General features: G+C 39.3%; 1 protein-coding gene across 1 annotated transcript; it reads right to left on the reverse strand.

The window, feature by feature from the left end:
* Positions 1 to 422: 422 nt before the first annotated feature.
* Positions 423 to 11,834, reverse strand: LOC146385426 (ATP-sensitive inward rectifier potassium channel 12-like). Its single transcript, XM_084931110.1, has 3 exons — positions 11,550 to 11,834; positions 3,769 to 3,947; positions 423 to 2,809 (listed from the first exon to the last, which is right to left on the reverse strand). The coding sequence occupies exons 2-3, from the start codon at positions 3,858 to 3,860 to the stop codon at positions 1,210 to 1,212; spliced, it is 1,692 nt and encodes a 563-aa protein (XP_084787236.1). The 5' UTR covers positions 3,861 to 3,947; positions 11,550 to 11,834; the 3' UTR covers positions 423 to 1,209.
* Positions 11,835 to 14,533: the final 2,699 nt, after the last annotated feature.

A 14,533-nucleotide genomic window follows, 5' to 3' on the forward strand; every position in this document is an offset into this window, starting at 1 on the left:
TAGGAGGTTAATGTAAGTTTAGTTTATAGCAACAATAAAAGAGTGCAACAAATAACCCAAAGCCTTTGTTAGAGCCCTTTTCATAGACTGTATATAAAAGATGGACGCAGGCACTGCAAATCACCAGCTTATTAAGCCCCTATAAAGTTGTTTTGAGGGTTCAAATATAGAGAATGAACCTTTCTTTCTTTTTTTTTTTGCACTAGGCTTTAAACATGCTTCAGTTTTTAGCAGTTTGAAGTGGTTTTAATTTTTTTTAGAAACTCCTCATTTGTATTCTCTCATAGAAAAGCACCTGTAACATCACAACAGATAATAAGGCTAAAAGTATGTTGTAATTGGACTGATCAAAGTGGTAAATGGCACGAAAGCTGTAAAATTATTTGAAAATGTGAAATAATTTCGAGACTGACGAGAGGCAGTTCCAGTCATAACAGTACATACTGCTGTTTATTAGGTGGTTTTGTTCATACAAAACATCACACAGTTGCAAAGTGTTTGTGTTTGTTGAAAAAAAGTAAGAGTAAAGTGCTCGTTCATCGTGTGCACAGGTTTGAATTGTATAGTGTGGTTCTGGATTTCATCTGTGCTTTGTTAGCGCTAAAGAATATACAGTGATGAACTTCGAAAGAAAAGAGAGAGAAGCGCTTACTTATCAGATGTGAAATGCAGCAGAATTCAGGCAAGAGGACAGAAGATGAAAATGCAGAAGTAATTTATTTTTACACAAAGAAAGCAAGTGTGTTAAAGTTTGAAGCATTTGCGTCATGCTTATTTTATTTTTTTTTATCCTGTAGCTATCTGCATATGATGTCAAGTCATTATAAAGTAAAATGAAATTATATCATATTTACAAAAACAAAAATGAATGGAAATCAATAACAGAAAGCTTATTTGCACCTAAAACACAGGTCACACAGAAACAGACAAGTAAGCAATTGAATTTTCAGGGTAACTCGTGATTGAAGACAATTACCTCGTCACCGTGTTTATAAGCAGGTGAGCTGTGCGGTTCGACAGATGTTGATGTTACACTGAAAGTGTGCATTATCTGAAACCATGTGAACTAAAAGCTGTGTGTATTTTCGCAAGACCTCCACATGTGTGCTTTATTGCGTTCACTGTCTTTTATTTTTTACAAGAGTTCAATACTTTGGTTGGGTGCACGCAAAGAGAGGAAATAAATGGAAGAGCAGTCATTACCATTGATTAAACTCCTGACTCTCTGCTGATGTATAAAGGTAGAGCAGGCTGTAGTCTGTCAAGGCTGATCTGATTTTCTGTGTCCAGAACACATAACATCTCCACTCTCTGCTCTTCCACAAATGTCTCCTTGAAACCTAAATCGCCCAGCTGCTCCTTTGGATCCTTCTCATCCTCATCATCCCCACAGCACAAAGCTACCTCATTCTCGTAGCAGAAAGCACTGGGAGAGTGTGAGCCCAGTAGGCGATGGCTCGCCCTCGGAGCAAACGGTGAGGGGGACTGAGAGCAGCTCGAGCTGGAGGATGAGGAGTGCCCCCTGTGACCCATCATCTGGTTCAGTTCCCTGGCACTGCAAATAGGTGTAGATGGCACTTCATAGGTCTTATGGAAGCGGGAATAGTCCACATGGTAGCGATCACCCTTCTCAAACACCACAGGCTCAAAGCGGTGACCCCAAAGGATCTCCTTGGCTAAGTAGGAGCTGCGAGCCTGAGTGGTCATAGCTGTCGCCTCCACCATGCCCTCCAGGATGACCACAATCTCAAAGTCCTCCTTCTGCAAGTCATTGCGGTTCAGGTTATACAGAGGACTGTTCTTGTTGATCTCGTGGACCACAACCAGCGGCGACACCAGAAACAGCCGATCCAGTCCGTCATCATAGCCGACATCGATGTCCGTTTGCTCCAAGGGGAGGTATTCGCCCTCTGCAGTCACGTAGGGCTTTATGAGCTGAGCACGGACGTGGGCCTCTACAATGTGGCTTTTGCGCATGTTCCCCAGCCGCCACATGAGGCACAGCTTCCCGTCTCGCAGAGCGATGACAGCGTGATGCGAGAACAGCAAGGTCTGCGCCCGCTTTTTGGGCCGCACCATCTTTGCCATGATGGTCCCTATCATGAAGGAGTCAATAATGCAGCCCACAATGGACTGCACCACAACGGTCACCACTGCAAACGGACACTCTTCGGTGACACACCGGAAACCGTATCCAATGGTGGTCTGGGTCTCTATGGAGAAGAGGAATGCCCCAATGAAACCCTGGATGTGGAGAATACATGGCCGCCACTCGGTTTTTCCTTCCTCTGCGCTACTTCGAGCATCTCCGTCCTTATCAGGGATGCGAATGTCAAAGTCTCCATGAGCGTATGCCACTCCCCAGAAGATCAGGCCAAACAGCAGCCAAGACAGAAGGAAGGTGGTGGTGAAGATGAGCAGGAGGTAGCGCCAGCGTATGTCCACACAAGTGGTGAAGATGTCAGCCAGGTATCGTCGTGGTTTATCCTCCATGTTGTTGAAAACCACGTTGCACTGGCCGTTCTTCTTCACAAAGCGACTGCGCACACGCCCGATGCCCAGATCCAGGCCCAGGCGGCATGAAGGTGAAGCTCGGCAGCTGTTGTGGACAATCGGATCATTTGTCACCCTCAGAGACAGAGCCCCTCTTCCGTCATCGCTTCCGGGACACTCTCCTCCTCCCCCTCCTCCTTCCTCACCTCGCATGCAGGCCCCGGAGATCGTTTGCTGGCTCAGAGGACTGTGTCCGTTGTGGAGGCCCAGGCTGGAGATCTTCAGGGCATCTTCATCTGTGGAAACGATGCTGTATCTGGAAAAAAATGAAGGAAAAACTTAGAAAGAAACAAAAAAAAAAATGAGTCAAACTAAATTCTTAATTAGTAGTTTATGGAGCCTAAAATGAAAACTGCTGTTTTAGATTTTATCATCCACCTGTATCAACAGTATGAATGGTTGCATCAAGCTAACTTTGACTGATAATGACTGATTACATTTGTTCGAACAAAAATGAATAAACCCGCATGACACAGACAGGAATTAAAAAACTTAATAATTTCCAAGCTGCCTCAACAAATCCTGACAGACCTGCAGCTCTAACAGCTCTATGTACTTGGGATTGAAATATGGCAACAAGTAAGTACAACTATTTTTCTTTTTTTCTTTTTTAAAACTACTTTATTAAATGTTACACTTTTTTAGGAATTTCACAAACAGTAACTCATTTGCAGATCAGTGTTATACAGAAGCACGTGTTGAGTTTTTAATAAGCTGTCAATCAGATATTAGTATGACTAGGTTATATAAAAGCAGATATAAATACAGGCTGTATCAACTTTAATCTATATTCTGCAGCCGTACTAATCCTTGCATCATTAAGCCTCTGAGTTTCTTGGCCAAAGTTACATGTTTGCATGGCATCAGCGATGTCTTTTGTAATCATCTTTTGTTAGTTGTTGTAAATATCAGTGAATAGATGGAAAAAAATAAAGAAAGTTTTGTGGCTCACTAAAAACAATGTTCTAAAAGCTGATATCCCAGTGATCTAGTAAGACTCAGTTAAACTATAGTTAAATCCTGTAATTCAATTTTTTAAAACTTGGAGTAAAGCTGTGCATCTGTTTCAATCTAACGCTTTGATTTTGTGGTTTACTTTTAATATATCTATATTTAAAAGGCTACTAATGAATGGACATACTTTGCCAAATTGAAAGGAAGAAATGTTCTAGAAGCTGCATCCACTGACATAGTTTCATTCCCATTGCCTCTTACCTGTTGACCCGCACCGCTCCCATGGCACCGGTGATCATCAGGCTGTATCTGCGGGGGCAGTAATGTAGGTTGGGGCGGGTAGTTCCAACCATTAACGTACTGTTGCTGAACAGGAAGGCAGTATGAGCTCAGGTGTGACTTGCGTTTGTTATCAGCACTGTGCTCTCTTGGTGCATTTTCTGTGAATGTAGAGGACAAAGAGGAGCTGTGCTGAAGTTTTTTAGAATATGAGAATACATAAAAACTTGAGCGTAGATCACAGCATATAAAATGCAACAACTTATGGAGGGGAAACTGAACATAGCTAATTTCTGGGAATTCCTAGGAATATGATAGCCCCCGAGGGCCCAGGAATTAACCATCATACAACACCTACACATCATACAACACATAAATAAATCCATAATTAATGATCCAATGATATTATTCACACGATTATGATTCCCACTGCCCCTTCCCATGTCATTCCATCACATTATAGAAAATTCTGTCAGCAGTAAAATGGGCAGTCCTGTCTTCTTCAGTAACATTCATGAACATTATTGCCAGCTCTAATGCAGATTATTCAGTTGATTTACTGTAAACCTTCTGTACCATTCCTCTGGCAAATCTAGAGGATTGCTGCATTACATTTTAATGCACCAATTTAAATTTCTGAGAATTTCTTTAACACTGAGCATTCGGATAATTTTCACTTGTCTGTTTATCACTCGCAGTCTACATTGTCACTCACTGGACACTTTATTAGGTACACCTGCATAGTTGGTCATTAAACAATGAACCAACCTCCAGCATCTTCAGTTCATAGCCAAATCAAGGCATAAGGAATAAGGGCAGATCCGGAGTCAAGTGAATATATATTAATTCACCACACAAATATGTTCTGATGTGATAAAATAAAGATTGAAAAAGCAGCAACATAAAAAATAACAATTTCGCTAGTTTAGACTTTTTAATGGAGAATAACAACCTAAAGCAATCTCAGAGACACTGAAGATAGTATGACTGATTCTCACTGGACCGTGAATATTCGTAATAAAGTAGTGACATCTCGTCAAATGGGGGCTAACACACAAACAGAAGACAAGAATCTCCCACAGCCCACCATCCATAGATCCATAAAAAAAGGTCAAAAATTCACAATCAAAAATCCCTCACAAACTTTGGCCTTTCCTAATGCATGGAGCAGACCAGACAGTTTTGTATAATGACAGCACATTAATTAGGTCCTTGCTAGTGATTAGCCTTAGGGACCTTCAGGCCAAACCAGGGGTGGAAAACCAGACAGGCTGTGGAAGGGACAAAGGTTTTAAGAGATGAATCAGTGGTAATCTACTGTTAGAGGAACAATTGATTCACTGTTTTGGCCTGATGACAGGGTTATGTCAGCAAACCGGGAACCGGGATCAACAAAAACCACAGGGTTGCATAACCAGTAGAGGGCCAGTCACACGCAACACAACAGGGCGTTAGTGGTTTATGTTTTATTTTACGTGAATCACTTTGCCTGATGTGAATTAGCCGACAGGCCTGCATTAATGAAAGAGCCGAAATGGATTGTCTTGGGAAAATTTTTGACAACTGTAGTTTAAAAGCCTCCGTTCAATATCGCCGTTACGTCAATAACAAGCACATGCACCGCTACATGTGCATGTTTAACACATGTTTAACACACATGAGCACACACACGCAAGCAGATTTTGATGGGATTGGATGTCGTGTAATGAACCCTTGTATGCAACGGTTCCACGCTCGTGTTACACCAAGGACAGATGTTACGAACTGGCTGCTCAGTGGCTGGATAAAGGATGATCTTCTATTGGATAATCCCAATAGGGCAGATGATTACATCATCTTAACTCTCACAGCTGGAGGAGGGAACCTTTACTTATGGAGTTCTTAAAGACGTCAGGCAGTATGCCATGCCACACGGGTCAGACCCATGTGAGTGTCAACGACTTCATTTGTTGGCTAAGGCGAGCACGACACAGTTCACAGACTGGTCTGTTTGGCCTGCATTTATAATGAGAAAATTACTCTTTCTTGTTGCCCTGATTTATTGTAGATTTGTTATATTTTGACTAAATTTTGTTTAGATTTGTCAGCAGAAACATGTCATTAATAATGCTATTATATTTGCTTCTTTAGGCTTTGCAGTTTTACATGACATGCAGTTTTGTTTCGCTTCTCAAGATAAAGTTTGTTTTGTTTTTTGATGATTTACAGTTTTTCCAAATATCAATAATTTCATCTTAAATTGTAAATTGACTAGTACTGACATTCACACACACACACACAATGCCATACTGACATGATAACTTCACACAAATGCTGTCGATTTGTCGTTCATCTCTCATTCCAACACATCACAGAGGTGCTCTGTTGGTTTGAGCAGGCCATTTAAGTAAAGGGAACTCATTGCCATTTTCAAGAAACCAGTTTGAGGTGATTTAAACTTTGCGACATGGTGTGTTATCCTGCTGGAAGCAGCCAACAGAATGACATGGTCTGCAAAAATACTTAGGTAAGCTTTGCCATTTAAACGATGCTAAGTTTGTACTAAGACGCCCAAAGTGTCCCAAATATTCCCCCCACACCATTACACCACTGATGGCAGCCTGAGCTACTGATGCAAGGCAAGACACAACTATGTTGTTGACACCAAATTCTGATCTGTGATCTAAATTAAGACTCATTGGACGAGGCAACATGTTGTCTTCTTCAGGTTTCATTTATTTTGTGTTCAGAGATGCTCTTCTGCATACCTTGATTTTAATGACTGTTATTTAACTTACTACCTTTCTTTCAGCTCAAAGCAGCCTGGCCATTATCCTCTGACATCAGCAAAGCATTTTCAACCAGAGAACTGCCACTCGCCAAATATTTTCTCTTTTTGAAACCAATGCTGTTCTCTCTTTTGAACAGCAGCCACAACCATACCATGCTGAACTTCTGCAGGGCATCTAGCTCGTGTCTGCATACCCAAATGCAAGGACTTGCTGCCATGTATTTGGATGATTAGACATTTGGATTGAACAGGCACATGTAGTTAAATTATCTGCGAGTGCATATACCCTTGTGCTTTTCACATTTAAGCGAGCACTCAAAATGCTTTTAACTCCACGCCACATTCATACACACATTCATGAAGCATGTTATTCTATACATTTAGGGATATTTCTTACTTTCATGCACACATTTACTCCGATGGATACATCAGGACTAATCTGGGGTTCAACATCTTGCCCAAGGACACCTTGAACCACAAATTCACCCTTTCCACCTCCCTTATATTTGTGCTTCAGCCACATTCACAAAATCCATTTATTACTTCTGTTTTCTTGACTTCTTCGACGGCAGATTAAACTGAACTGCCTCTCCTTAGTGGTTAAAGATTGTTTCTTTTTATTACAATGGTGGAAATTAAAATTATACTTATAAGTTTATTATGATTTATTTCATTTGTTTTTAAGTTTTAGTCAATGTCAAAAATAAAGAAGATTTTAGTTTTTAAAGAGTGGACAGCAGTACACAAAAATATAAATAAATAATTAAAAAATCAATTTACAACAAGGTTTGAAGATATGAATGCGCATGGATATAATAAAATAAAAAAATGATAACTCTCAAACTATTAGCCTCCCAACAAAACTTTTTTTTTTTTGTAGTTGTAGTTAAGCCTTTGGAGCCACGTTGGCTGATCTGTTTGCTCACATAGTGTCCAAAATAAGGGAAATACCTTGCAGTATTTATAGAACAGCACAGCAGTATAGTGTTGTTGCCATGGTGATCATCATTTTGACAAAGCCATAGAAACATCTTTCAGTGAACGCAGTTAAATACAATTTAATGTATTTAATGATTATAGAAGTAGTGGTTTCACAAAACCAAGTTCACCTTCTAGGAGTGCAGGCGAAACTCCTGATGCTTCAGAAAATGCTGTCACTTTATTGGGCTGTTAGAAAAATATTCTGCTCTATGACAATAAAAACATAAAAGAACATTACAAGTTTCATAAAACAAGCTTTGTTCTTACTAAAACACAAACAAAACAGCTATGGAGGTAAACATCATGAAATACAGGCCCATTTTTGTTTCCACCAGTTACGAAATAAGTAAAAATAAAATAAGGTAGAGTTTGAACAACCCCTTTACTTTAAATACGAGCCTTTACCGTCATGTAACACATGTTAAATCGCATCCATCAGCTACGAATATGAAACACAGTCCACATGTCCACACAGGAAGTGGATCACTTCTCATGTATCGCTTTGAACCTGACCGTTTGTCACTAATGGACATTCAAGGCCCCTGTTGCCTAGGTAACCGTCTATTACACTGCTATATGTCAATCAGTGGTTTGCTTCCCCTCGAAGTTGAGAAAAGTTTACCACAGACCCGTTCACTACCTTTTCCTGTGTCCTCTATGTAAAACAATGGACTGTAGCGCGATGTCATTTTTGGATATTTGTACTTTCTCTTCTATTTTCTTATTCCTCATCATTAGTCAGTTACTGTTTTTTATGCATGCTGGTCCCTTTTCCCCAGCTGACAGTAGTCCAGGGAGAGAGCTACAGTAATTGATGATCATAGTTAGTGTATTAGCTGTCGCCATAGGAACATCTGTCCTCTCAAAGGGACTGATTCGCTGTGCTCTGTGTGTTTGTGTGTGATGATGATTTATCCTGTGAGACAGGACGAGATAAACTGACAGAGAGGAGAGAGCCATCCACAGAGTCGCACCAAAACTCAACAGGGATACAGCACAGTGCATGACAAAGCTCTACAAGATTAATATTATTATTAAATACTGTGTCAAAGACTCTGAGAGGGATGCTCATGCGTGACGTAGCTCTTATTCAACTACGTCAGCCAAGCCAAACTTTCATATTCCAACATAATAATCCCATGCAGAGGAGAGGATGGAGGAAGCCCTCTTCAAATAACAGATTACTACTTCCCTTAATCCCTAGATCCAAACAACAATACGAAAGGTGGATGGCAGTAGCTTTATGACCTGGCTTAAGCCCTTTTGTGTAATCTGATCATGTAATCTGACATCTGATCATATGAGAAGAGGGGAATGAGAAAAAAGAAACACACAGATAAAGAAATAGGGAAAGAAACAAAGAAATAAAGGTTTACAGTTGCAAGGTCACGTGAGGTGGCCAAAGAGTGGGAAAAAATACAGATTAAGATGAAGAGATTATAACATCAGAGGATGTTACTATAAAGTGTAATGCCATTTGCATAAAATTAGAAGATTTACACACCACAATAGGGTAACACACACACACACACACACACACACACACACGTGTATTCTGCACCCTGTTTTTGTATTTCTTCCTTCTGCCTGTGTAAATGCTTTTTTATAAAGTAATGTGCGAGAGAACTGGCACACTTTTGGGTGTGACTTTCTCTTTTTGTTGTCCTCTATTTTTCTGTATTTCTGTACAAGATGTTCTTAAGTGAGAAGGACCTACATATCCCTGAGGACAGCACTGGCTCTACACTCTGTCCAAGTTAAAAAAAAAAAAATAGGATCTTGATCACTCAGCAGACCTGACTACACACACACACACACGAAATAAGCAGTGACTAGTTGAAACTGTTGAAAAGGTTTAGTCTTAACAAAAGCATTATAGTCTTCTACATATACAAGCCAGTGGATAAAGTAAGTGCTGGTAACAGCTGCTGGACTAGCATACTGCTACTATTACATTGCCCAGCACCACTGTATGACCAAAAACTGCACTTTCTACTTCACACAATTTATTGTAAAGATAATAAAAAATAATCAACAGCTCCAACACTAAAGTGATCAACAGCAATGAATCATTAATTATGATCCAATAAGAATATATATGTGATTTTGAAATGTGCAACATAATGAGTATGTTTGCTTTATTTAATTAAAATATTTTTGTTTGTATAACTTTTTGTGCACTATTAAGCGATTGAAGTACACTGCAGAAAGTTCCATAAAAATTCTGTATTATGAACCATCTTAAAGTGAAGGAATTTTCTTAATACATTTTTTATGAATGTTTTTCTGTATTTTTAACCAGACCTTGAATTTGATTATTTACAGAGATGCAAATAAACCTTAATAAATAGATCATGTGCCATCAGAAGATTACTAGGGTATTCTCCTTTTTCTTACTTTTGTTTTTTGTTTTTGGTTTTGTTTTTTAAACATATAGGAATATAACTTTTACTTAAATAAAAATTTACATACTTTTTTTTTTTACACTTTTAAAACAATTACTGTGTCCAACACACACACAAAAAAAAACATCAACAGGACATGCAACATCAAACATCAACAGGCTGTGCATGAAGCAGAGAATCTTGCCCAGTTTTTCTACACTGACTTTTAATTCTCGTTAAATATTTGGATTTCCTGTGCCCCATCCCTGCCCCTGTTCCTCGTGGCCCCGTGTGTCACCCCAATTGCAAAACCCTGGAAACGTCCCTGCGCTTACCAGACTCACGGCTTCATGGACCTCACGATAATGAACACAGGCAAGTCAGCTCAAGCAAATGAAAAAAAAGGGAAGAATGGTTTCCTTTCTAAGGATGCAGCTGCTGTGATAGTTTGTGGATGGTTGTTCAGTGTATCAATAATCTGTATCATAAAAGCACTTTTATAATAGACACTATGTCGTGATTTTCACTGTTCAATTTGGAGAATGAACAATGAACAGTCTGTCTGTAAATTTTAATTACACGCAGTGGTGGAATCTAATCTTTATTTTTAAACTTCTGCTCTTTTCAGTTTCTGCTTCAATTTTGTACATTTCAGAAAAAAATATTACTCTTCTCACTTCACTTTTACTTCCCTTTAGAGTGCATTAGATAAACATACTGGTTTATATGACCTCACACCTGTATTTTTGCTCTGTAATAGAGATGTGGATGAAGCCAAACTCTAGTCATTAATCTTGAGACCTTTGACTTGACAGGAAAACAAAAACTGGCAACTGGACTTTGATTTTATTACCACTGACTTCTGACTTCACTTGAACAATTGCCTTTGATTGACTTGATATCCTGCTGATAATGAACAGGGTCTGAAACTCAAGGGAATGAATTTTGCTGGTATTTGAGTGACAACTGAACTATGGCATCAGCACTTTCGATATTAAAAACATTAAAACATTAAAAACATATAAGATTAAGTTTCCATCTCTGCTCCGTCCATCCCTGCAGGAGAAGGTCTAACAAGCCGATCAATGGTTCACACAGTGCACGCAAAAGTTATGACGGGGCAGTTTTCAAACAAAGCTGCATCTATGACGTGTGTTCGTTTCATTGAGGCCACAGGAGCTATCCAGTGCTGAAAATCAATCCAAAGCCTGCAGGAATAATTGACAGCTGGGAGGTGGAGGAGGAGGAGGGTGGTGAGAGCGGGATACTATCCTAACCTTGAAAATGATGTAGTCCTTTGAAATCTTTTCCTCTATCTGTTTGCCCTGCCCACATTTATTACAGTTGACTTATTCAGTAGCGTCAGGGTTTCGTTTAAGTATTGATAACATTTTCTCGGTAGTTAATTAGTTAGTTAGAACAGGGAAAGAAGAACTGCAGCAGAGCCTACGAAGGTGGCAGCTCCTTATAATGCACTTTTAAAGAGATCTAGACTTGGGTGAGGAAAGGAAATACGCTGGGCTAAAAGCTTACACAATTGTTCCATCATTATAAACTTAAAACACTTCTTATGACTAAGTCCTTTCCTGTGGGGGAACAAACATAAAGATGGAGCTTTAAACACTCACCTTTGTGTTATTGCAGACTGAATTAGTAGTTTCATCCTCCAAAAAAAAAAGAAACTTGAGTGGATTTACAGTCTCTGCCGCTCTCCCTTCTTTTTCTTCCTTGCTTCCCTTTAATAGAGAAACACCTATTTCATGAATACGCTCCAAGAGTTGTTTTGCACGAACTTGCACATGCCTCCATCCTGAGCTTGGGCTTGTTGCTCCATAGTAGCTGATCAGAGCCGCTCCAGCCTGGTGGTTGTGCATCTGCCCTGATCCCTGCTAGCGTGAGTGTGTGGGAGAGAGAGAGAGAGAGAGAGAGAGAGAGGGAGAGAGAGAGCTCTGATTATGATCCTATTTATATGTGCTATTGTTTTCCCCAGAGAGTGGAGATGTGGACTGTATAATTTAGACTTTAGCCCACTCAGGCAGATACTGAGACTCACATCCAAAAAAAAAGAAAACAAAAGATAAACACCAGTGAAGACTTTTGTAAAATCCTGTAGAAATAGAAGAAGTGTCTGTGAAGCATTTTAGTGTGTGTTTATATGGAATAAGGACACAACATGACTTTTCTTGTGTAATATCAAAGGTATTCCTTAAATGCTTCAGTGGAAATCATCCCCACTTTAGATGCATGTTTGGAACATCTACAATTTCATCTTCTTACTGGGAAAACTGCTAAATTTATTCTGTATGATTACACCGATTTGCCTATTTATTAGGAACACATATCTATGGCTAATACATACAATAACACATACAATCAGTCCTGCTCAGGTTCTGTTTTGACCTGAGTGAAAACAAAAGAAAAATAAATCACACATTTTATGTGTAATATTGATTCTAATTACAAAAACCTTGTCAGAGATTATTTCCAATTAGGATATTAAGAAGCTCTGGTGTTGCCAGGACACCTGACTGAAAAAAAAGGAAGAGACTGGACAGGATTGTCAGAAGTGCAGAAATATTTATAGGTTCACAGCAAACCTTGATCTGTAATCATCTGTAGCATTGTGCCATTTTAAGGGAAGCCCATTGTTGCTAATCAAGGACACGTCTTTATTCTGATTTTGAATTAATACTCTAGAGGATGGCATTATAGGGTTAATAGCAGGACTGTCATATTACTCGGCATCACATATAAAAAAATGGTGTACATGCAAAGAGGAGCCCACGGTATTCTTCAGTTACACTGGTGTGGGTCTCAGTCATCGATCTGGCTATTGAAAAGACAACAAAAAAAAGACTTGCAGCTTTACTTTGACATATGGCATCTGGCTTAGCTGACTTCATGTTAATCAGGTTTCATATTAAAAAGAAAATCCTGCTATGGTTGATGGTAATGTTATGAGTTTTACTGAAATGTATTCATAGATCAGTTTGAGTCAGAAATTTTAATTAAAAAATCAGAGATTACTAAATTTAATGCAGCTTATGTTGAGGAAATATGAAGGTGTACTATTTTACTGGATGTGTGAAAATTTTCCTTTTTTTAATGCAGTCATTAGGATTCTCAGCTGCTAGAGCAAGAATAAGAATGCAGGGTACACAGTGGATAGCGCACCTATCACTGGAGGGGGACCCAAAGTCTCTGCACAAAACTTTTTGGCCATTAAATCTCTGTGCGTGGACTCTCCATGCTCGCCTCTGCAGATAGCTGTCCAGGTTTTGGTTCTGCAGAGTTCTTGTGCTGTTCAAATCAGTGTTGTCACTTCTCGCCAGCTTACAGTCAGCAATCGATTCCTCATATTAACACATGTGGATATAAAAAGTCTTCAGTAGTCAACAAAAATATACATAGCAACATGCTGGACGCTCAGCTATTTACAGGCATAGCACACCGACACACAGGATCTGACTGGTTTGAATCATTTAAAGCTTCTTTAAAGGTAGACAACAAGAGGATACTGTAAATGGCACATGCTTTACAACCAAGCTAACACACAAAACGGATCTCTTCCATTTTTTTGTCTATTTTTGCAGGATACAAATGGCTTGCACTGTCAACCCTGATGACTGAACAACCAGTCTTTTGACAAGAAGAGTGGTGGAAGAGAGTAATCACTACAAAACTTCCACCGGTTCAGTTCTTCCTCCTCTAAGAATCAACCATAAATTACGTGAGACTAAATAAAATGGAACTTTTGTTGCTGCTCATTTGTATTTTTCATTTGATTAAGTGTTATTTAAGTGAGATTAACATCTGGTTTAACAGGTTACATAACAATGTTTGTGTCAACATCCTGGAAACTTCAACTGAAAATTTGGAAATAAAAATCTAAAGCCTCTAAGTTGCAGATAAATTAAACTCGACACTTAAAAGAAAATTGAGCTGCAGCTATTATGACCACAGGATTTTTTTTTTAAATTTCTCACCAAATTTAAGACAAATCACATTTTGTACTTTCTACAGTTAAAGAAGGTAAAAACAAAACAAAGAAACAACAACAAAGAAAAAAAAAGGTCTGGGAGAAATGATCTGCTTCAGGATGTGAAGACCAGAAAGATGAAGATTAACTTCAGAAGGAAGAAGGCAGCTAGGGTTTGCTGTGGTCTGCTATGAGAGGTGAAATTGAATGAGCAATTACAGGACTCACTTACAGATCAAAAAATGTGTGATGAGCATCTTCAGTACTTTTTGAAATTTGATGGATGCACTTTTCTGATTAATGTGAAAATCTTCAGATTAACTGGGGAGAGCACTGTTGTAGATTTCAGAGGGATTTTCTTTTGGCAGTCAGGTCGATATTTGATTTTGTCCATTCACGCACTTTCACATGCACGTTTGCATGTGTGTGTGTGTGTGTGTGTGTGTGTGTGTGGGGGGGGGGGGGGGGGGGGGGGGGGGGATGCTGAATAAACAGAGCACCTGTGTGCCAAAATAATCTCTCCTTCTTTGGTTTCTTATAAGCGTCCATCCCAGAAATAGACAGAACGGGCTGCTACAGTGGCAAAAACCATGTTGTGCTTGTTCTGCAGAGATTGAACTATCAATCTGTGTA

Source organism: Perissodus microlepis, chromosome 6 (assembly GCF_051167445.1).
Source record: "Perissodus microlepis isolate ML-2025 ecotype Zambia chromosome 6, ASM5116744v1, whole genome shotgun sequence".
NCBI classification, from domain to species: Eukaryota; Metazoa; Chordata; class Actinopteri; order Cichliformes; family Cichlidae; genus Perissodus; species Perissodus microlepis.